This window comes from Bos taurus, chromosome 18 (genome assembly GCF_002263795.3).
Source record: "Bos taurus isolate L1 Dominette 01449 registration number 42190680 breed Hereford chromosome 18, ARS-UCD2.0, whole genome shotgun sequence".
NCBI classification, from domain to species: Eukaryota; Metazoa; Chordata; class Mammalia; order Artiodactyla; family Bovidae; genus Bos; species Bos taurus.
This window is the reverse complement of record NC_037345.1, coordinates 18,489,616-18,514,621: the sequence shown is the minus strand read 5'-3', so window position 1 is coordinate 18,514,621 and position 25,006 is coordinate 18,489,616. Positions and strand designations below refer to the sequence as shown.

At 42.6% G+C, this 25,006-nt stretch overlaps 1 protein-coding gene across 1 annotated transcript in view; it reads right to left on the bottom strand.

Annotated features, from left to right (window-relative positions):
• HEATR3 (HEAT repeat containing 3) overlaps window positions 1-25,006 on the bottom strand; it is a 39,462-nt gene that overhangs the window by 5,016 nt on the left and 9,440 nt on the right. The window contains exons 6-14 of the mRNA NM_001078021.2: window positions 23,267-23,407; window positions 21,542-21,819; window positions 17,029-17,119; window positions 16,766-16,923; window positions 16,413-16,495; window positions 14,754-14,890; window positions 9,144-9,232; window positions 4,084-4,227; window positions 31-207 (exon numbers count right to left, since the gene is read on the bottom strand). Of these exons, the coding sequence (NP_001071489.1) occupies window positions 31-207; window positions 4,084-4,227; window positions 9,144-9,232; window positions 14,754-14,890; window positions 16,413-16,495; window positions 16,766-16,923; window positions 17,029-17,119; window positions 21,542-21,819; window positions 23,267-23,407 (1,298 nt within the window). The remainder of the gene's footprint in view (window positions 1-30; window positions 208-4,083; window positions 4,228-9,143; window positions 9,233-14,753; window positions 14,891-16,412; window positions 16,496-16,765; window positions 16,924-17,028; window positions 17,120-21,541; window positions 21,820-23,266; window positions 23,408-25,006) is intronic.

Sequence of the window (25,006 nt, the reverse complement as noted above, 5' to 3'; positions counted from 1 at the left end):
AGCAGGGAAGCCAAATAAAATGTTACATACCTTCATTTTGAAGACTGGCTGGAATTCTTTCAGAGTAGATAACAATTTAATTTGAACTGAGGCCCTTTCAGCTTCTTTACCGTCTGCAAAAACGTCAAAGAGGGCATCCAAGGCCTCCCCTGCTACCACAAGACAGGGGTCTTTGGTGGCAACCTCAAGCAGAGAGTACCCGATGGTCTGGAGAAAACAAAACACAGCAAGGGATCGTCCAATATTCTAAGTCAGTTTTCAAAATAAGTACTAACTCTAAATGTGACAACAATTCACGCATAAAGTTTTACATACAAGTGCTAGGGGAAAAGTTAACATTTTTAAAAGACTAAAGACTTAACATATATTTACAAAAATACCAAGTATAATGTAAGCAAGATAAATTCAAAACCTTAGTTTATATTAGTGAACTAAGATCCATAAATGACCTATGAAAGACTAACACTGGAAATTATTAGATTTTCCCTTCTATCTATCTCCATCAAGAAGGCTTTTCCCATGGTGTCAAATGCATATAAACATTATCAGTAACAAACAAAAACTCTTTTTAAATTATATGAGGAAACACTCCGACATTAAAAAAATAAAGAACATACAATCTCATTTTGCTTCACTGTGATGATTTTTAACATCCACTCATTTTTTTTATGATTAGCTAGCTATAGGAACAAACTATTCCCAATCTGAAGAACTGGTCAAGAGTAAAGTTATTTTATTTTGGTTGTTTTGCTTCACCGTTTACATCTTTAAGGGCAATGTGCACACCTGTTATTATGGGTGAGAGAGTGAAAATGCTGAGTCTGAAATACAGCTCTCCTGTAAATAACAGGGTGACTCTGGGACCTTGCTACTCACTCTGGACTTCCATTTTCTCATCTAAATTTAAGTGGGCAAGACAACCTCTAGGAGAGTATTTAAATTTAATATCCCATTGGGACTTCTCTGGTGGTACAGTGGTTGAGAATCCGCCTGCCAAAGCAGAGGACACAGGTTCAGTTCCTGGTTCGGGAAGATCCAACATGCTGGGGAGCAGTTAGGCCGCGTGCCACAACCACTGAGTCTGCGCTCCGGAGCCCAGGAGCCACAGCTACTGAAGCCCGAGTGCCCAAGAGCCCGCGCTGGGCAACAAGGGAAGGCCCTGCAATGAGAAGTCTGCACTGAAACGAAGAGTTGCTCCCGCTCACTCCAACTAGAGAAAGCCCACACGCACCAACGAAGACCAAGCACTGCCAAAAATATAAATAATAAATACATTTAATATCCTATATAAACATGGAATGTACAGCATCACCTATGAAGTAGTCTTACTGAAAAAGTTGAACCTGAATCTAACCTAGCCTTTAGATCTAAACTCCACTCTGCAGGAAATTCAGAAGATAAAGGAACAAACTTAACGCCACAGGGAGGCAATAGGACAAATCAGCAAGGCTGAACACTAGGAGCCAACTGACCCCGAAGCTGCGGGAGAAAGAGGCGGCGTGTGGGAGGTACTAGACGGGGCAAAGCCCTCAATGAAGAGAGACTGCAGTCAGTTCAGTTGCTCAGTCGTGCCTGACTCTGCGACCCCATGAATCGCAGCACGCCAGGCCTCCCTGTCCATCACCAATTCCCCGAGTTCACCCAAACCCATGTCCATCGAGTCGGTGATGCCAGCTAACCATCTCATCCTCTGTCATCCCCTTCTCCTCCTGCCCCCAATCCCTCCCAGCATCAGGGTCTTTTCGAAGACCCCAAACCAAGCACAACATGGAGACCCGACTTAGATCCTGCTTTAAACAGACAGTCTATAAACAGTTATCTTGGGAACAACTGGAAGAATTTGAATATGGACCACGTATTAAACATATTAAGAAATAATTGTGTATGGCATAATAATGGTGGCTATACAAAAAGAGATCAGCCCTGGGATTTCTTTGGAAGGAATGATGCTAAAGCTGAAACTCCAGTACTTTGGCCACCTCATGTGAAGAGTTGACTCATTGGAAAAGACTCTGATGCTGGGAGGGATTGGGAGCAGGAAGAGAAGGGGACGACAGGGGATGAGATGGCTGGATGGCATCACTGACTTGATGGATGTGAGTCTCAGTGAACTCCGGGAGTTGGTGATGGACAGGGAGGCCTGGCGTGCTGCGATTCATGGGGTCGCAAACAGTCGGACACAACTGAGCGACTGATCTGATCTGATACAAAAAAACTGTGTTTTTAAGTCGTGCATATGGAATAACAGGGACACAATACCAGGATGTCATTAATTTAACACATTCAGCAGAGGAACTACTTTAAGTACATATGATAGAAAACTCATGACTGTTAAATACGCTTGGTGGCTGTACAAAATTCACTGTGCTTTCTACTTTCATTCATGCTTGAAAATGTGACTAAATAAAAACATTTTGGAAATCTTACGTTATGCCTGAGAAAAATGTGCTGTTCCTCTAAAGTGGGCCTTGGACTTGAGAGTCTTAAGGGTTGGGAAGAGACTACACCTACACGTGCTCACTGGTATGTGTGTACATGTACAGACTGATACAGCCGTGCTCTCTCACTTAGGTCTATATGTTAGAATCTCTGGAGTGACACATGAGGAATGGGTAACAGTGGCGGCCTCTCTGGAGTGGAACTAGGGGACTGGAACTTCAGGAGTGATGTGCCTTAGCTTCCCTGGTGGCTCAACTGGTACAGAATCCGCCTGCAATGCGGGAGACCTGGGTTCGAACCCTGGGTTGGGAGATTCCCCGGAGAAGGAAAAGGCTACCCACTCTAGTATTCTGGCCTGAAAAATATAGTCCATGAGGTCACAAAGAGTCGGCCATGACTGAGCGACTTCACTTTCACTTTTCACTTTCATGCATTGGAGAAGGAAATGGCAACCCTCTCCAGTGTTCTTGCCTGGAGAGTCCAGGGATGGGGGAGCCTGGTGGGCTGCCGTCTATGGGGTCACACAGAGTTGGACACAACTGAAGCGACTTAGCAGCAGCAGCAGCAGCAGCAGAGCAACTTTCACTTTCAAATGGTCTGGATGTGCATATATCATCTTTTTGAAACAGGCGTCTAAAAAATACCAGTCACACTGGTAAGCTCTTAGCAAGTTAAGAAGTACTTTAGGGGCTTCCCTGGTGGCTCAGCAGTAAAGAATCTGCCTGCCAGTGCAGGAGACATGGGTTCGATCCCCAGTCTGGGAAGATCCCACATGCCCTGGGCAACTAAGCCCGTGCACCACAACTATTGAGCCCATGCACTGCAACTAGCGAAGCCCACGAGCCCTGAAGCCTGCGCTCCACAAAAGAGAAGCCACCACAATGAAAGCCTGTGCGCTGCAACTAGAGAAAAGCCTGCACAGCAAAGAAGACCCACTACAGTCAAAAATAAATAAATAAATTAAATTAAATAATATGTAAAAAAGAAATAACTTATAATAACCAGTTTATTATCCACTACCAGTAACCCACGCTTTGCCGATTACTTTTAGCACAAAGAAGGGTGACTTCACTATTACTGTCCCTTTAGTTACTAGGCGGTACCTCTGGCAGTGCAGTTGCTGAGCAACTTGCTTGGATCAAGTGCTGGAAGCAAACAGGCTGCGTGAGTTCCTTGTGTGCGGGCACTACCAGAGTCGCCGCTTAAAATTTATGGAGTGGTCTTGGGACGAACTGGGTGGCAAGGTGCAGACTGCACTTCAGCCTGGTGTGCTGGGAAAACTGTTTGGATTGCTCTGTATCCGCAGGAGAATACAACGTGCACACAGTTTACGCAACAGTCAAAGCAGGGTCAACTTGAACAACTTTGAACCTTGGCCTTCCACTGAAGACAAATTTACTTTTGAGAAACATCTCCGGAATAAAGTTAAATGGCAAAATGCGACTCGACTCTTCAGTGTGACTCATGGAGTACGATCAGGCCAAAGGGTATACTTTATAATATATCTTAATAAACAACTTCTTGATATGATTTCATCTCATGAAATCCACAGGAGATTTTAAAATCCACAGGAATGATTTTTAAAGTCACTCTCCTCCCATTTTCAGTGATTTAATGGTTCAGGTTGGAAGCACAGTGTTTTACCTTGAGAGTGTCGAGTGTGCCATCTTCTTTGGCTAGGACGCTGCCTGTGATTCCTAAAATACTGACCACATTCACTCTCACCCCCACATTACTACTGCGGACGCCTGCTGTGCACAGCGTCATCAGCTGGTCGGGAGTCATGCACTGTTGAAAGAGAAGGACAGAGTGTTTAGCGTGTGAAACTCGGCCAATTCCAACAGCACATGCCTTGGGATTGGCGAGAATCTCTTGTACCGGCGGCAAGACTCTGCAAGTGACAAGAACACTGGGTGGGCAAGTTATTAAATATTCTAAACACTCCGAAAAACAACTAATTCTGCACCAGGATGAGGCCTGCTCACGTCACTGTCACCACTTACTCTATCATGGCTGGGAGCCTGTAAAAGAGCCTTCAGTTCCTGTTTGTCTCGTGTGAAGATTTTCGTTCAAATGTAGACAGACCAAAGAGATTCTAACTTCTGTTCAACATTGGTCACCAAAAAAAAGAAAACGTTTTGAAAATGGAAATAGGATCATGCAGCTTTACTAAAAATGGGCTGAACCTACACAAGGAAAGAGCTAACTCTTGAGATTTCTGTGCTATGGTAGATTATTAAAGATTGTAAAATGCTTTCAGTTACGTAGAGTTTCCATCACATAGTGATAACTTGTACTTTAAGCTGATTTGACTTCATTTTTGGCCGCACCATGCAGCATGTGGCATGTGGGATCTTCATTCCTCGACCAGGAATCGAACCCGCGCCCCCTGCATCCCTGCATTGGAAGCATGGAGTTTTAACCACTGGACTGCCAGGGAAGTGCCTTAAGCTGATTTGCACACACTCATGGATGCAGGTATCATAAGAGTGCAAACGTCACTTTCCATTTCACAGAAACTGAAGGTCAAAAGTTTTGTTCCTGGAAAAAAATTAAAAGAATAAAATTTAAAGATATACATTAGAGGCCAACATCATATACTATATTTAATAGTAAAACATGAGCGACTTTCTGTTAGACTCTGAAGGAAGGCCAAGTCTGGAGAGCACTGCTCTAGAGGCGTGGCCATGCAATGACTAAGGAAGGAAGGATGGAAGACAGCCCATAGGAGGAAAGGAGGCCCAAGAACTGCAAAGCCAGGTTCCTGGGAAGAGTCTCCACGTGGATTCTGAAATCACCCAGAATCATATGGGACCAGTAACAAACAACAGGGTCCAACAGCAGGAATCTTCAAGCAATGAGTGGCCCCTGGGGATGGTGGGTGACTGTAACTGAGAGGTAGGTGGCGTGGTCTAGTGACATGTTACTCAAAACTGGAGGATTTTAGAAAGGAAGAAGTGAGCATGCTTTAGATCTGTGATTCTCAAACATCAGTGTGTACGACCGTCGCCTGGAGAACTGGTTAAAACACAGACACTGTTGGGCGCCTCCCTGGAGCTTCTGCTTCAGTAGATCCTGGGATCTACCCTTTAATACAAAAAGGAAAAAGACCACCAACTCAGTAGCAAAGCTGGCAAAAGACAGGGAAAGTCACAGAGAAAGAATGCAAAAGCCCTCAAAAGACATGAAACGATCTCCAACCTCCTCAGAATAAAAGAAATGCAGATTAAAATTGAGACACAATTTCTCGCCCAACAAACCAGTAAAAATCCAACATTTTGACAACATAGTCTTCTGGTGAGGGTGTGACAATACAGGCACTCTCCAACAGTGCTGGTGGAGATTCGAAACGGCTCAGACTTCTAAGGGGGACGAGAGCAAAGCCTGGAGCAGAGCTACTGATGTGTCTGTTCTCTGAGCCGCAGCCCACCTCTAGAAATCGGCCCAAAGACATAATGGCAAAAACACAAGGGAACTTCGGTAGAAGTGCTACTCGTTGTGGTTCTATGTGTAATAGCAAAAGACTGGAGAGAACTAAAAAATCCATCAATGCCAACATGGTGAATAAATATGGAATATGTCCACAATGGAGGGCTATCAAGCTGTAAAAAGAACTGAGAAACAGGTCGACATACTATGATGACTAATAAGAGAGAAAAGCAAAGTGCAGAAGCATCCTTTTAAGAAAAAGGGTGAAATACAAATACACACATATTTTGCTTACGTTGTTCTTTTGCTAAGTTTTCTGAAAAAAGAACAACAGAATGATAAATAAAAACATCAATAAGGATGATTGCCAATGGCACAAAGGAAGGAACAGGGGCAAATGGACAGAAACTAGGCATCCCTCTACATATACTTGTGTGTGTGCATATAAAATATACATAAAACTTACCATTCCAACCACTTTAAAATGTATAGTTCCGTGGCAGGAAGTACATTCACACTGCTGTGTAAGCGACTATCACCACCATCCATCCCCAGGACTTTGTCATCATCCCATACTGCAACCCTCAACCTATTAAACGATATCTCTCTGAGCCCCTGGTAACTACTCTTCTACTTTCCGTCCTTACGAATTTAATTATTCTAGGTCCCTTATAGAGGATTCATATTATACTCATCCTTTTGTGTCTGGTTATTTCACTTAGCATAATGTCTTCATGGTTCGTCCATGCAGTAGTATGTACCAGAACTTCAGTCCTCTTTAGAGCTGAATAATACTTCAAAGTATGTATACACCATGTTTTCCCCTGAATATATCCTGCTTTAGTTTTAACTCTGAAATTGGGTAAATATTTTATATAATTAAAAAAGAAAAATTAGAGCAATCAAAAAATGCTTTTAAAAAAAGCTGAAACTGAAACTAACTTTATAACAAACCACACAAGAGAATTTGTTCAAAGCAACTTTAAAGCACAGTAATTTGTACAGTCCTAGAGGGATTTTTCTTCCTAAGGACAAAAAAAATCACAAAGAAATCTTAAACTGCATCCAGCAGTGTTAATGTTAGTAATAACAGCATTACTTTGAAACTAGTAACGATATGCCATACGATGAAGTAAATAATAATGAGTTCATAATGATACTTAAAAAAATTCACTGATGCTTTTTAGAGACTGCTAGGAAACCAACTCATTTTCTGGGAAAAAGGGTTGGGTGGGGAGAGAGACCCATATCCTACCTTTTTTGGTATGAAGTGTATTCCAAAGTTACCAAAAATTGATGAAATAACAAGTTCTTACTTATGGAAGAATCACAGCTAATCAATGTAAAAGGAACGACAAAATTAGGGTATCTTTATCTTGCAAACCCTGATGAAATAATGGATCTATATAATAATCACTGGTTGCTACAAGTGAATCTATAGATATTAAGATTTTAATATCATTATTTTACAACAGTGATGTATCACTTGTGATATAAAATATACATACACCACAATGAATTTTGTCTAAAAACTCAGATCCTGAATCTAATTAAGGCTCTAGACGTACCCCTCAATTTGTAGGAGGTATGGAAGACAGACAGACCCGTTAAATAAACAGCATTGTTTAGCCAGCCACATGTGAGAATGGGGGAAATTCTTTAGGACCAATGGTAACTTACTCAATGGAAAGATAGTATGAGGAAAGGCGGGCAGGTAGGGGAGATGTTTTAGATTCAGAGATTTAAGAATTTGTCAACATGCGAAAAATTGTTGTCTAGTTGCTCAGTCGTGTCTGACTCTTTGTAGCCCCATGGACTGTAGCCCACCAGGCTCTTCTGTCCATGGGCTTTCCCAGGCAAGAATACTGGAGTGGGTTGACATTTCCTTGTCCAGAACTAAAAATTACTGAATTACATACTTTAAATGTGAGAACTGTATGGTATGTGAATTATAAAAAAATATGTATTTAAGAGACCAAAATATCAACTAAGAACAATATGTGGATACTGCTTAGATGCTGATTTGAACAAACCATTAAAAAAGAGAGACATTTTTAAAGCAATTAGGGAAAACTGAACTCAGACTGCCTATTAAATGATAATTTTAAAACATCTGTTAATTTGGAGGTTTGAGATAATGGTAATGTGGTTAAGTTTTTTAAGTTCATTTTCTATCACAGACAACATAATGAAGCACACAATAGAACATTCATGGGTGAAATAACATGATTTGCCTTAACTATTCCAAGAAGCAAAAACGAAAATGTAGGGAAAGTGAAAGAAACAAGAAAGTCAAGACGGGACTTCCCTGGTGGTCCAATGGCTAGGAATCTGCCTGCCAAGGCAGGGGACGTGGCTTCGATCACTAGTCTGGGAAGCTTTATGTGTCACGGGCAACCAAGCCCGTGCGCCACAACTACAGAGCTCACGCGCTGCAACCAGTGAAGCCCACGCGCCCTAGAACTCGGGCTCCGCAACAAGAAGTGCCAACGCAATGCGAAGAGGCCCGTGAACCCCAACTACAGAATGGCCCTCACCTGCCGCAAGTCGAGAAAGCCTGTGCACAGCCGTGAAGCCCAGCGCGGCCAAAAAGAAAGAAAACAAAGACTGACTTGCTGACACTACGTGGAATGCTTGCAGGTAACTACTATCATCTCTGCTTTTCGTGATGTTTGAAAATTTCCTTCACGGAAAGTAAAAAAATAAAAGCGAAAAGGCACCTATCAGAGAGGCGCAGACAAGTCACTGTGGAGTACCTGGAGGACATGCTTGAAAATTTCTGTACTGCAGTATTTCAAAAACAGACAAATGGCTTTCAGAGAAAATACAACATACATATGTCAAATACATTATAGCAATAAAAAGAAAATTGTATAGGGGACTCCCCTGGTGGTCCAGGGTTAAGAATCTACCTTATAATGAGGCAGGGGATGAGGTTCAATCCATGGTTGGGGAACTAAGCTCCCTCGTGCCAAGGGGCAACTACTGAGCCCGAGCACCACAGCTAGAGAGAAGCCCCTGTGCCGCAAGGAAAATTATTCCACACCCGCAACTGAGGCCTGAGGCAGCCAAAAGCAAAACAAATGGATAAAACTATGCTCTGGTGGCAGAGTGGCGACAAGGAGATTTCATTTTTATGCTTCAAGTACTTTTGTTTTCACTTTACAAGGAACAAGCATTACTCTTCTAATAGAAATGCTTCAAAAAATTATTAAACTTTGCCTCCATTATACAGAAGCTTTGCTAGTTTCATATAAAAAACTTTAAAATCTTACCTGAGGAATGTTCTTGGAGGCCATTGTTTGCAAAAGGGCTCTCAAGGCACTACTTATGGCTTCTAAAAAGTCAACGTGCTTAGCAAAATCTAAAACACAAAAGTGAAACATAAATTTGTCTTTTCCTAAGAAGAGTGAGTTTTTAGAAAAATTCAAAACAAAGCATTGTTAAATGTTAATATATGCTACTATAATAAAAACACTTTGATATTTAAGCCCAAACTTGCAGTGAATAGCCCCCTGTGAACTGAATATTTGAGTCTGAAAGATGACCACAACTGAAAGAATCCTGACAGTCTTCAACTTGTAGATACTGAATTTTCACTTAACTCACACTTTAGCACACAATAAACCTGAGTGGGCCACTGTAGATGGAAGTCAGCTTTTCACTGATCGCTATCACTGTGCTGGGCAGACGGAGGGTGGAGTCGTCACCCAAATCAGAGTGCCGCCTGGCAACCCAAAGCCACTGCCCAGCCGCGAAGTATCGCAAGTGCGGGGCCAGGCCACCATGCTTCTCTGCTTTTCAGTGGCTTTCGTGGTTTTTACTGACCCACCTTCCCCTTCCCACTTTGGTTCATTTTTACTCCTTTTTTATTGTCCCTTCTTCTCATACAGGACAGAACACAACAGCAATCAACAATTATGCGAACAAAGCCATGCAGCAGGGTGAGGGCCACTACGTAAGCTGGCTCCCTCCCTGCTTCGGTGGGAAGGGAGAGTGACTGATGCACGTGATATGTTATGTTTTCCAAAAACAGCCACCACAGTGCTTCCAGTTCTGCATGATTCTGCAGAACCCTGCCACTTCCCACAAAGACATGGAGTCTATTTCCCCTCCCCTTGAACCTGGGTGGGACTTTGTGGCTTCTTCAACCAAAAGAATATGAAAAGTGGCAGGCTGGGTGGTAGAAGGCATGACTTCCACCCGATTCACATGTGTTTGCTCTCTCCTCTCTCTCAGTTCTTGCTTTTGGAAACGCCATCATGTTAAGGTCACATGAAGAGGTCACCTGTGGGTGTTGTGGCTGACAGCTCCACGCTACCAGACATGTGAGCAGACAGACCTCAGACGAGTCTGCCTCTCAGTCTTTCGACAGAGGCCCCGGTTAGGGTTTCTTAACCTCAGCACTGTGGACACTTTGGACCAGGTGACTCTTTGTGGTGTGTGTGAGGTGCCCTGTGCACCAGGATATTTAACAGCATCTCTGGCCTCTACCCTTTAGATACCAGTTGTTGCTGCTAAGTCGCTTCAGTCGTGTCCGACTCTGCGCAACTCCATAGACGGCAGCCCACCAGGCCCTGCCGTCCCTGGGATTCTCCAGGCGAGAACACTGGAGTGGCTTGCCATTTCCTTCTCCAATGCATGAAAGTGAAGAGTGAAAGTGAAGTCACTCAGTCGTGTCCGACTCTCAGCGACCCCACAGACTGCAGCCCACCAGGCTCCTCCGTCCATGGGATTTTCCAGGCCAGAGTACTGGAGTGGGGTGCCATTGCCTTCTCCTTAGATACCAGTAGCACCTCCCAAATTATAACAGCAAAAACTGCCAACAGACATCGACAGAAGTCCTAGGAGGCAAAAACTGCTACTAGTTGAGAACCTCTGTCCTAGACATCGTGGAGAAGAGAAAACCACCTCCACTGGACCCTTTCTAAATCCCTCCCCCATAGAAACCATGAGAAAAACATTATATGTGATTACTGCAGTTTCAAGCCACAAGGTTTTGGGGTGATCTGTTACGTGGCAGGAGACACCGTGGCTTTCTCCCCTGTGGGGCGTGTGGCCGTATAAAGATACTGATGCCCCCTCTTCGGCTGCACGAGAGCGAGGCAGCTTCTGCACAGACTGGAATCAAGGACTGCTATCTCTTTGGGCTCTCTCATTTTCAGATCTATGCCATGCACAGAGGCAGGGAATTCCTATAAGTATCACAGAACAGGTACCAGGATTCTTTAGGGTCAGACAGAACAGGGACAGAATGCAGCCTTTGACACGATGTGACCTCTCATCCTGGTCTTAGCCAGAGAATATTAGAAGCCAGAGAAGTGGTAGCTCCTCAGAAGGGTCCTTCCATACTAACTAACGTGACACCTCATACCACTCTGCTCTGAGTTTTTCCTGTCTGGCCAGAATGACATCAAACCTTTATTTATGTGAGAATGCAAACTCCATGAGCACAGCAACCTTGCCTATCTTGTTCATGCCTGGATCCCTTGGACCTAGCACAGTGCATGGCATTAAGTCAGTCAATAAATAGTTGTTAAAAGAAGGAAGGCCCCAAGGGCTTCCCTCGTGGTCCAGGGACTAAGACTCCAAGCTCCCAATGCAGGGAGCCTGGGTTTGACCCCTGGTGAGGGAACTAGATCCCACATGCTGCAACTGAGTTCACACGCTGCAACTAAAACTCCTGCATGCCACTACCAACTTTGAAGATCCCGAGTGCTACAACGAATACCTGGTCCAGCCAAATAAATAAACAAAAATAATTTTTTTAAATTTAGGAAAAACAAAAAAGGAATGCTCCTGAAAAACTTCCTAAACCTCTAAATCTCAGTGTCCTTATCAGGAAAGTGGGGTGATAATGCCTAGCTCATCAAACCTAGTACTTAACAGGTAGGTCCTCAAAAGCTGGCATAAAATTGTTACTATTAAAGTTCCAAAAGTCACCACACTGGCTCTGAAAAGTAACTTACGTTTGATTAAAGCTGTAAGTGTAACCCTGGATGTTTGTGAGCTGCACAGAACACAACTGAGATTCAAAACCCTAATCTAAACCACACTACTATTTTATATTACATGAAATTCACATGTTCCCTCTATTTGGAAGATTTTTACTTAATTCATATTTCTGGTCATCTACCCCAAATTAGGGGAGGAAGTTCAAATGACTCTGCCTTTCTGACAAATTCTCAGTGAAAGGTCAGCAACACACGATGTTGGCAAAAGAAGCTAAGCGATTCGAAATGTTTTTCACCTCTCAACAACTTTGTATAGGAGCTGAGAATTTGCAGCACACCTAAATGCAGGTAGTCAACCCACAAGTAATCAAGTCGCAAATTATTTTTAATTTTACAGACCTATTTTCAATGTTGACATGGAATAAAAAGCATATCCCAGGACGGGAGCTATGACTATTTTAATTGTAATGAGAAGAAGCTTTCTGCTTCCCAAAACCTAGGGAAACAGGGAATCCTAAATGATTTTAGAACCCATGTAATGGAACAAATGACAAACTGACCCAATCTGAAAATACAACATTGCTAAGAATCTCTTGATGTTCTGAAGATCAATATTTTAAATGGAGACAAAGATACAGGTGTTTTGAATGCAAGGGCCAGATTCTACTAAAAACTTTTTCCTTTTATCTCTGATGTCAGCCACAAAAAGCCTATACAGGTACGTATCACAAATTTTATAACTATTCAGACTGTATTTAAGCATTAAGATGAAAGTAAGTTAAATACAATACAGCTGTACCATCCTCATACATTACTTTCAAACATGGTAACACAAAAATGTAGAGAACTTTAGCTCCATTCTCCCCACCAAATTCCTCAGTAACAGTTCACATTATCCACCCAGAACTCACAGGGTTACATGACTTAAAAATCCCAAATGTCTGGGAGGACTATATAAGAATACTGTCTCTAAATATAAAATTTCACTCTGATAAAATGGTTGTATCAACAAAGCTATGAAAGTGAAATTTATTAAAAGATCAAAGTGTTTAATTATACTTTCCCACAATTCAGAAACTTTTCATTATTTCTCTAAGACTCGACTTGTTATGGTTTTGCTGTGACCTTTCCCGGCAATAAATGGGGATGTACCAGTGACCACAAGCAGCTGGCTGAACCAGGAGAAACACGCCTCAGTGTTTTCTCTACAGCAGAGGGGCAGAACACATCCACTTATTTCCTGTGAAATAAACTCTTCAGGCTGGCAGGAGACGGAGCCAGCGGGACCTTGACTGGACTCTCCTTGAGAAATGGCCCAGAGGGAAGAGATGGCAATACAAGGGGTCACTCAAGTTAAGCAGGTCTTGGGAGCACTAAGAGACGTGGGTAAGTCCTGCTCACCGGGGGCTTGGCTGTGGACCCTCCTGTGTGGCCCTGCTCCCTGCAGGGAGCCCACGGGAATGGGTGGACGGGAGCGGGCATGAGCGGTAGCAGCGCTCTGCCAGGCACCCTCCATAGGACACTCTGCTGGGCTGACAGGAGCCATCCCCTGTACTTCTCATGCCATCCAGGTCTCTTTAGGTTTACTTCCTAAAAAAAATTGTGGCGTTCTTCACATCGTGTGGAATCTTAGTTCTCCGACCAGGGACTGAACCCATACCCCCTACATTGGGAGGTGAAGTCTTAGTCACAGATCACCAAAGAAGTCCCCAGATATCTTAGGTTTATAAGACTGGGAAAGAAATACAAAGCTTTAGTCATCACCTGGCCAGCTTCCACGGACAGTCACCTCTGCACTCCAGAGCTGGCTCAGTCCAGGCTCGGAATGGGAATGGCACTGCTCATATCCTGTCTATGTCCTGTCTTACATATGGATGGGCCTGGTTTTCACATGATGGCACCAGCTAAAGAATACATAGCCTGAGATCACTTGAAAACTCTATCTATAAACTGACAAATGCTGACAACTATATAATGAGTTTCTGAACATTTATTTACTTAATCTTTAAAAATTAATCTAGAACTTCTAAAACAGGTACCATTAAATACACAGAACCTCTTCATAGAGAGCAAAATAGATGTTTTAAAGTATCAGGGATCCGGCTTCCCTAGTGGCTCAGTGGTAAGAATCTGCCTGCCAATGCAGGAGACACGGGTTCGATCCCTGATCCGGGAAGATCCCACATGCCTCAGAGCAACTAAACTCATGCACCACGCTACTGAGTCTGTGCTCTAAACCCTGGGAGCCACAGCTACTGAAGCCCCATGAAGGCCATGCTGCTCTGAAACAAGAGAAGCCACGGCAGTGAGAGGCCTGTGCACCGCAACTAGAGAAAAGCCTGCATGGCAGCGAAGACCCAGCAAAGCCAAAAAAAAAGGAAAGAATCTGGGAACAACTTTTGAAGGACTGTTTATACAGAAACTTGTATTTAGTCAAAAGTGACCTTATTTTGATCTTCTAAGAATTTCAGCTCTTGGATTCAGTGTTCTAAGAAGGGGAAATGTTAAAACAGTTTTGCAAAGAATTAGAGCAGATTCGTATCTCCCATATTAACCCTCACTCCAGACATACATGCAGGGTAAAGTAACATGGAGAATTTTCCTTTACTATGTAAAATACTCTATTTCCTCAGATGTACAAAGAGTCACAGGTGTAGAAAACAAACTTATGTTACCAGGGGGATGAGAGGGGAGGGATAAATTGGGAAATTGGGACTGACATATATACACTACTATTTATAAAACAGATAACTAATAAGGACCTACTGTATAGCACAGGGAATTCTAAATACTCTATAATGGCCTATATGAGAAAACAATCTAAAAAAGAGTGGATATATATATATGCACAGCTGATTCACTTTGCTGTATGGCAGAGACAAACACACTACTCCAGTAAAATTAAAAAAGAAAAAAATACAGCACATTTACCTGGCTGAGAAAAAAGCAGTTGTGACAGGTGCTGTGCAAGCGTCTGAAGGGCAGCAGGTCCTCCCAGATGGTCCACATCCAGAAGGGAGACGAGGCTCTGGAGACACACGAGGGCTCTGCACTGTATAGTGTTCATTCTGGAAAGGAAGAAAGAGAATGCTGTCTGGGCCTCTCACGGTGACCTGACAGAGCTCAGCACTGACGTTGAACCCAGGCATCCGGTTCTGATGGGGACCATCTATAAGCAGAAGGAGGTCTCGGGCAGCTGGCAAGAACGCTTAAGGTGAACTGTGAATCTGACCAGATCAAACTGCTTGAGCACTCAAGGCCTTGGAGGCACAGTAAACTGATGAGTCGTATGGAATCTGCTTGAGAAAAATTTCTGTGTGTGCCAGCATCTTTAAAGCCTATTTTTAAATGTGAAATATGACCCACATAAAGCGCTCAGGAATATATAGAGTTTGATAGTTTACAAAGCAAACACTGGTGCACCTGGATAAGAATGTTAGCGCTATTCACAATACTCAAGACACGGAAGCAACCTCAATGTCCATCAGCAGATGAATGGATAAAGAAGATGTGGCGTACTTATCCAATGGAATCTTACTCAGCCACAAAAAAGAATGAAATAATGCCATCTGCAGCAACATGGGTGGGCCAGGAGACTATCTTACTAAGTGAAGTACGCCAGAAAAAGACAAATGTATTATATTGCTTCTAGGTGAACTCCTAAAAAAAAAAGATACAAATGAACTTATTTACAAAACAGAAATAGACTCACAGACATAGAAAACAAACTTATGGTAACCAACAGGGAAAGGCGAGGAAGGGTAAATTAGAAGTTTGGGATTAACATATACACACTACTCCATATAAAACAGATATCCAATAAGGACATACTGTATAGCCCAGGGATCTCTATTCAATATTTTGTAATAACCTAGAAGCGGGAAATCTGAAAAAGAATACATATATATAACTGAATCGCTCTGCTTATACCTGAAGCTAACACAACACTGGAAACCAACCCTACTTCACTAGGAGGAGGAAAAAAAGAAATGCTTCTCGCACGCTCACAGCCACCCATCCCCTCCCTGTCACACCCACCTCCCTGACCCCCAAAGCGAGGGGGTCTGACCCTTTGTGACCCCATGAACTACACAGTCCATGGAATTCTCCAGGCCAGAATACTGCAGTGGGTAGCCATTCACTTCTCCAGGGGACCTTCCCAACCCAGGGATCGAACCCAGGTCTCCCACATTGCAGGCGGATTCCTTACCAGCTGAGCCACAAGGGAAGCCCAGGAACCATCTATGTATGCACCTCTCAACGAACTACTCACTATTTTGTGAGTGGTTCCAGTTCGGATGCTTTTTACTGCTGTATGTATTCTATTGTATGAGCATGTCGGCACTGACTTATCCATTCTGCCTCCGATGGACACTGAGGTTGCTTCCAAGTTGGGGCAACTGTAAGCCACACTGCTATGAGCATTCTCCTCCCTTAGGGCACATATGCGCTCACTTCTCTAGGGAACACACACAAGATACAGGACTAGAACTCTCGAATGCGGGGGGAGTCGGCATCTTCTGTTTAATGGTCCATCATTTCCGATAATAACATAATGACAAATGGTTTTGGAAGGAGAAATGTTCTTACTTTCTAATCAAAGGTTTCCAAGTGGGGCTCCTAGAGCACACGTCAACTGCAACGCTGTTTGGAAAGGCAGTTTTGTCAAAAATCTAAATTTAAGAAAGACAGTAAGGCAAACGTTACAAGGAAAGGTTTTTTTCTGAACACATGATTCCTTTATAAAATCCCAACTTCTAAGTGAGATGGTTAGGCTTGATAAGCTTCAGCCCACCTCCAGTGCTGTTCACTGTCTCACTTTCCGTATCTCACCCATCGCCCACACCTGGAGGGGATTAACACACTTCCTCTGTGCACAGAAAGAATGGCTTTCTGAAACCTTCTCGATGCTCTAGAGTGAGCCCAGACTGAAAACCGATTACCTTCTTTGGGAGGAGGTGGTGGGTGAGAGCAGTGTGAACCTCATGGGAGAGGCAGAGGGGAGAGAGCAGCTGCCCACCGCATTCACTGAGGGCATTCTCCATAAACGCGTCGCTTTCATCACTGCTAGAAAGCTCTTCCCATTCGTCGTCTGTGGGATCTGGGAAGAGTGCAGATCACAGAGAACTGGACTGTTTAAGATAATCTGCATGGAAGCGCCCGCCCAGTGCTGGGGAGGATATCTAAATGGGAACTGATAACACACCTTCACTGCAGCACATGTTCACAATGATTTCCAGAGCTGTCTGCTGAGCTGTCAGCAATGCTATGGTCTCTCTCAGCTCCTTGTCGGTGGGCTAAAAAAAAAAAGAAAAAAAAGGCAAACGACCAACGCTCACCCCAAGGTTTAGAAAACTATTTTCAGGTGGCTTTCTTTAGTTAAAGCCCACTAAATGGTATTTGCACTTGGAACAGGGGACCTGGTGGCAGGGGTGGGTGAGCAGAAGAAGAGTCCTAACGGGCTGAAGGACACGCAGGCATTACGATTCCGCGCGGCACTGTGAGCCACACCACTGTTCACTGGGTTCCCATCTCTCCGCACGGCTTCTCTAAGTGCTGCTTAGTTAGCTGGGGAGAACAGATAAATATTCAGGAATTCTGAACTGAATTCACCCTGAAACTTGATGTACTGTGTTAAGAAGTAGCTCAGCATACAAAGATTAAAACAAGGGTTCGTTATAGACGCCAGGCACTTATACACAACAAACCTGCCTTTAGATGCTTAGATGTCTTCTCGGAAAAGTCTGCACTAACCAGAATTACTAACAGGCCCTTATGTGACCAACAGAGCTTGGCTAAGGAGCAGACGGGTTTGCTGCATTCTGGCTTTCTCTGAAGACTGCAATAAAGCATTCCTTTAAGACTGAAGAAAAAGGGAGACTTTTTCTTGAGGAAATAAATAATGTGAACCTAACATCAATTAACAGTCTCAAAATGGGTTGCATAAATTTGTATGACCTTAATTCTCAAGTCACCTATGAAAAGCGAAATAGCTATACTGCTATTCCAAAGTAGTGCACATGTGAAAAAATGATGTATATTTTGTTGTCTGGATGATTCCCAATCTCAAAAGTTTCTATTAAAAATTGTCTTTTCAATGGTTGTGCAAAAGTCCCTTAAATGAATGTTTTATAATTTATAAGCATTCCTCTAGTGTGGAATAATTCACATTACTTGGTTATCTTATTTCCTCAGATTTACTGGATCAAAGGTTAAAAACACGTCTACAGATCCTATGACATATTTCTGTTCTCCTTTTCCAGAATGTTCATACTCATTTATAATCCTCTAGCAACTGTGCAATGAATTAACTGTAATTTTGAAACACACTCTTAAAAAATAAAAAAACAGACTGCTAATTTAGTAGATAGACTTTAGGAATCCCTATATTTATGTTCCTTTTATCACGGGCAAGAATGTATCCAAAATTTATTCTTCTGCTGTGCTGTGCTGAGTGGCTCAGTCCTGTCCGACTCTTTGAGACCCCATGGACTATAGCCCACCAGACTCCTTCCTCTGTCCATGGGGATTCTCCAGGCTAGAATTCTGGAGTGGGTTGCCATACCCTCCTCCAGGGGATCTTCCCAACCCACGGATCGAACCCAGAAAATTTATTCCTATTCACTTCATACATGTATGCTGAGACTCTAAATAAGACACACCCTTGCTGGCCTCTCATCCACTTAACATGTATGAAGATCCGGCATGAAACAACTCTGAAAGAAGTTCCATTTCTTTACCTGACTTTCCTGCTCAGAACAACCCCCTGCTTCTTACTGTTATCAAACTGACATAAAGAACCAAGCTAGAGGAAATGTTATGACAGCTGAGATTTGCTTCAAAGTATTCAGTAGTGAGAGGGGAGAGTAGGTAGGGAAGCAGATGAAAGAAAACAGACCATGATTTGATAATTGCTAACTGCGGAAGCCAGGGAAGGAGTGTTCTACTTCTGCGTGTTATGGCAACAACTTGGGTTGGTTCTCTCGTCCCGGTTTGTGATTACACTTGCACAAGCCACTGGGCAGCGTGCAAAGACCTGAGCTGCCTGCCTGTGAATCTGTATTTCTGGCACGTGGCAGCAGGATGCTTAGCACCCTACTGGCACCAAAACACTGGCTGCCTGACCAGCATGTTAATCACCCAGTCTGCTCAGCCACGGTGACAGACTTTGAAAAGTGAGCTTTTGTTAGGAGAAAACACTGCATTTTCTAAGCACCAAAATTCTATCTGTAAGTAATACTTGAGAATGTGTATCTCTAAATAACAGTTAAACACTGATACTTTCAAATAGTGGCACTTCATCTTGGTGGACTGGGATCCCAATCCCCACTCACCCATTCCCTGGAGGGTCCCCCGGAAGCAAAGCTGGAGATGGGGCAAACCCGCAGGGGTGGTTCTTCTCCCACCCCCAGCCAGGGACATCCGATCTCTCAGAGTCCCCAGGCAGCCCAAGTGGAATTCCCACTGCTCCCGATTGGGTTTTGGGGTGGGGAAACGCAGTACAGATGTGTCCATCAGGATAAAGTGACCTGGTCAGCGCGATGCCAGCCCCTGCGGAAGAGCCTCCGAGCGCCAATCTTTTACACCTGACGCTCCACACGAGAACCCCAGATCTGTAACTTACCTCCACGTGGCACCTGAGAAGGTGTTGCTGGGGTTCTATCAACACCCTTTGGGATGAAAAGGCTCACAGCTATGCCTTTGTCTATCTTGTTTACCGACTTTAAACTCTACCCACTCTGACTCAGATGCACAAGAGAGATATGATACAGAGTTGCCAAGCAACTCAAGGGCAGGAGGGACTTTTCATTTTTGTGTTCAACCCAGCACTTAACACAAAGCTTTGCACCTAACAGCCATTCACGGGGACTGAGAAAACAGCTCTTAACTACATTTGAGTGCTTTAGAACACCACCAATTCAGCTTTACAAGACTTCGTGAATGTAAGAAGGTGGTACGCTGATGAGTTTATGCCCATTAAGAATTCTTTAGGGACTTCCTTGGCGTTCCAGTGGTTAGGACTCTGTGCTTCTAATGCTTCTAATTAATGCTCCTAATAGGACTCTGTGCTTCTAATGGGTTCAATCTGTGGTTGGGGAATTAAGATCCCACAGGCCACGTTGCTGTTGTTGTTCAGTCACTAAGTCATGTCTGACTCTTGTGACCCCACGGACTTGTAGCCCACCAGGCTACTCTGTCCATCGGATTCTCCAGGCAAGAGTACCAGAGTGGTTGCCATTTCCTTATCCAGGGGATCTTTCTCACCTAGGAATCAAACCCAGGTCTCCTGCATTGCAGGCAGACTCTTTACCAACTGAGCTATGAGGGAATCCCACATGCCATGTGGTGTGGACAGAAAATAAATTTTAAAATGTTTAAAAAGAATTCTTTAAAAATAAATCTATCCAAACTCGAAGACACTGACTTAAGACACTTCTCAGGTTCAGTTTCTCATACACGAATTAGGACAGGCCACACGTGCAACGGTAGAGAGGGTGAGAGGACATCCCTAGAGTCCTTCCAGTTCAAGCATCACCATCCTTCCCTAGAATGACTTCGGCAGCCCCTGACTGGTTCTCCTGCCTCCAGGCCCCTCAAACAACACTAACCTGCTTTCACCATGCTGTCTGCCCCATCCTTTCAGACAGCTCCGGTCTGCCAAGCCTCTTCTGAGAGTCTCTTCCTTTCTGCTCCCATCAGGGCTGAGTCAGCTGTGCCTACTCACTCAGAAGTCTGGGCACAGACCTATCACTGCTCTTAGCACAGGTACTGTAATAAGTTAAAATTACGTGTCCATCCTTACAAGATGGAAAAGGTCCCTGAAGACAGGAAATACGTCTTATCATCTTTCTACCAGTAGCCTCTGGCACAGTGCCTGGGACTCAGCGTAAGCATAGAAAACGCACACCTCGATGAATAAAGCCCAGCTCGACGTCCTCCCTGGCTTTCTGAGGACTTGCTCTCCTCCTTGGGAAAAATGTTTTCCCAAAGAACAGCTCCATCTCTACCGATGGGCTCAGCTGAAAAGTTGCCTGCACTGGAGACTGGTCGCCCACACCCCAACATCACACCCAGCACAAGTAAGCCGCGATTATCCAGGCTGCAAACCTACAAACCATCATTAATTCTCAGGGTCACCCTACCTCCTCTGCTCAACAGTAGTGACTAAATATAACTTTGGCTTGCTACTTTGGCTTAGTAAGGCTAAACTCTAAAGTAGAAGAGACAAGGATACAAGGGACTATCTGAGCAAAGTAAAAATCCTTTAGTTTGAAGACAGTCTGGGAGAGAGTAGGAAACTTAAGTGAGATACAAATGTTAGGAAGAGGACCACATATTTTTCTTCTTGACCACACCATGCCACATTAGGTATCCTCGTTCACTGACCAGGAACCGAACTCATGTCCCACTGATCAGGAATCGAACCCAGGAGGGGAGCTCAGACTCTTCATCACATGACTGCATGTTTCTCAAATACTGCAAAAGTACTGGTCTACCCATCTTTCAACTTCTCTACTATATAAATGTTTCATCTCAGATTTTTTTTCTCCTTTGGGAGATTTCTGATGTTTTAATGAGAATTAATGGGAAAACATGGCTGTTTTTACGGAAATTCACTTCATAATTAATTGCTACAACATTTTCCTACGAAGCTTAGGATATCTATTGAAAGAAAATAGCTGTATTGATCTATGCTTGAAAGCACCAATCTGACTTACTGGAAGTAAATCTGAAATGAACGTTTTCCTTCTGACTTTCCTTCTGTGCGGAATTTCTTCCATTTCCTCATCTTCCATCAGGTCATCACCATTAGCACTCTGTAGTGTGTCCTCAGTCTCTGCAGCGGTTTTTATCCTTTGAGTTTCAGCCTCCTTCATTTGAATAACCGTTTCGCCAGCATCCATTTCCAGAACTTCAGATAAGATCTTTAGTATGGCATTTATGATTTCTGCCTGACTCTTGGATGGAATAATGTCCTTTAGATTCCAAACTGTGCCTGTGGAAAAAAATGAGCATGAGAACAAAGAAATCGGCTGTGAAATCTTTTATTAAATACAGTGTCTACCATATTGGTTCTATAAGCTCAGGCATAATTTCAAGAAATCTCAGTCCTACTGCCTTTGTTGAGTTCTTATTAAATGTCAAAAAGCTCTGCCCAGAGGCAGCTCCCTTTACTGCAGCGGTCCTTCATAATCGTCTCCCGTTCCTGGCATACAATGCCTTGCCCTGATAGAGAGCCAACAGACCGAAAAAACACCGATCGAGTTTCTTTTACAATGACGAATTAAGTTGCCTCGGCTTTCTTTCATCTTAACCTGAGATGCTCTCCTGAGCAGTTTCTTACAGTCCAAGAGGGGAAAGGAATGCATTAAAATTCCAAGATCTCATGGACAAACCAGGGAGCAGGTTCTTGGTGTTGCACTTGTGAAACCAGAACAACAGCTACTGCGAAGTACACTAATTTTTTAAAATGTGACAAAATAAGAATAGTTCTGCGGTATATTCTGCTATGTTAAAAAAGAACTGAAAGGAGTCAGACAGATCATTTGCAGATCCATATTAGCAGCATCATTCAATAACCAAAGAGTGAAGCAACCCAAGTGTCTACCCACGGACGGACGAACATACACGGGGAGCTGTTTAATGTGCACAGTGTCTCAGTTTTGCAGGATGGTTACACAACAGTGTGGATATACTTAACACAACTGTACACTTAAAGATGCTTAAGAAATATCATAAAGCGATTATCCTCCAATTAAAAAAAAAAAACGGTTAAGAAGCGGGCGGAGCTCTCTGCTGGTCTAGCGGCCAGGGTTCGGCGCTTTCACTATGGAGGCCAGGTTCAATCCCTGGCTGGGAAACTAAAGACCCTGCAAGCAGAGCAGTGTAGCCAAAAAAAGAAAAGCTTTAAAAATGGTAAAGATGGTAAATTTTATTTTGTGTGTATTTTATCAGTTTAGGAAAAAAACAAAACATCTCTCAAGATAAATTACCTTTGAAGACCAAACAAAGGGCAGGAGGAAAATACACAGTAAGTTACCTACTACTCACATGCCATCAGATTACTTCTGTATTTAGAAATTCTGGGGAGAAGCACTGGGGGTAAAGATCTTATAGGAAAGTGAGTGGTCACGTCTGAGATGCCTGCTGTCAACTTCTGAACTCACTGCTTCATAAATAAGAGGGGGTCCTGAGAGCACTATTTCTTTATCAGACAACAGGAGTTTGTTAAATTGAAAACACATCTAATCTTATAAGGCTTTGAAACTATGCAGAATCGCTTGAATTAAAGGTTTCCATTTAAATACTAAAAATTTCAGAACAGACATAAGCACAGAAATTCCCGATGTGGTGAAATGGGGAACTGACTGAATTTTGGCCTCTTCATTTCTGCCTGCTACAAGTCACTAAAATGCACACTATCGCAAGTGGTTAACTTTTACCTGCCACCAACGTCTTCAATAGAAGATACTCCATGGAACTGACAGGAGAAAGCATTGCTGATTCCAGCACGTGCAAGGCTGGGGTACTGAAAGATTTCAGTAGCTCTGGGTTATCTTCGGTCACCGTCTGCAAACAATATGCTAGAGAGACAAAAATCAAATATTCAGAAACAAGTGAATTCCGCTAGGATAATTTAAACCAAAATGACTCAGCAAAAAAAGTTTGCATCCTTAGAACTTCTCTGAACACATTTTGTAGGAGATTCACCCTTTTCCTCAAACATAGTTCGTGCAAATGAGGCTTCCCAAATTATCAGAGCTATGAAAGACTTTTCTTTTTTCTTAACTTATAATCCTTTACAGAACTATACTTTTATAAATTAAAAGGCTCTCAACTGCCGTGACAATGTGGAATTACTATAAACACTTATAAAGATTTGGCTTCAATTTCTGTACTCATCGCAGACCTGTAGCAAACAGCCTGTAGGCTGAACACCAGTGCATGGACAAGTGTTGTCTATGACAAGCCCTAGGTTTGGGGACATTTAAAAAATTCAGCATGATCTTAAAAGTTAATTTATGATACAGCACATTTAAGAAAAAAGGTATTTTATGTAAAAATATGAGTAAATTAAGAGATGGGTAAAGTATTAATAGACGTATGATTCATTCCGCACTTAACTCTTCTCTCGCAATTGAAACAAGATCATGGATTATAACTTGTAAATTAGAAATAATTAACTGAAAGTAGAAAACAACTGGGACTGCACGAAAAGCTTGACAGAAGAGACCTCTGACACACAAATGAGGAGGCCCAAATTTATTTTCTTTGAGATACTGCATTCCATAAAATGCATTTCTTTCCAGGTCTAAAAATTCCAAAGCAGATCATTTCCATCCAAATTAGTAGTCAAAATACATGTTATTATTGTGCTCTAGTCTGCATTCCAAAATACATTTATATACAAATCCATATGTATGCATATATGAACATATACATATATCCAAGTGTAATTTTTTTTTCATTAAGACTACTTAAATTCACTTTAACAAAAAGCCAAGGTAAGTTGTGATTGCTAAGACAGCATGAGCTCAAAGAAAGCTGTATTAATACATAGTATAGAATTTCAGAATTTCACTTTACTATATATAAACTTTGCTTGATTTTCAAAACAGAAGCAATCTGACATTTGCCTTAAAAAAGTTATGAACCTAGCTAAGTGCCGAAGAAAATACTGCTATACACTGTAAAGTTACTTTATTCTGATCCCTTTTAAAAGTTCTTTTTAAAAGTTCTTTAGGAAAAAAACGAAATAACCAAATCTACAAAACTTAAGGCCCAAAAAACAGAAGCGAAGTTTTTCTTTTCAAAGCTATGAACTTTCCTGAAATTCTCTTATTGTCATAAAGACTGTCCTCTGAGACTAAAAGTCATCTGCCAATTTTCTAGTTCAAGTGTTTTTAAAATCCACATTTACTCACAAGTCTCCCCTCTGCCAAAGATTCCATTTTGAGAAACTGATTTAAAAATATTTCCCAATAGTATTTATTCCACTATTATTTTTTCCTTCTCTGTTCTATTTCCACTAGAGCCAAGAGAAACATCGGTAAGGGGAACACACTTCAGTAAGGGGAATAAACTTGTCCTTGCCAGGAGAAAAGTGTAGTTAAATAAAAGGACAGATGCCTATAGTTATGAAGGGTTGAATAAAAAATGCTTCTTATCCATTATTTCTCCAC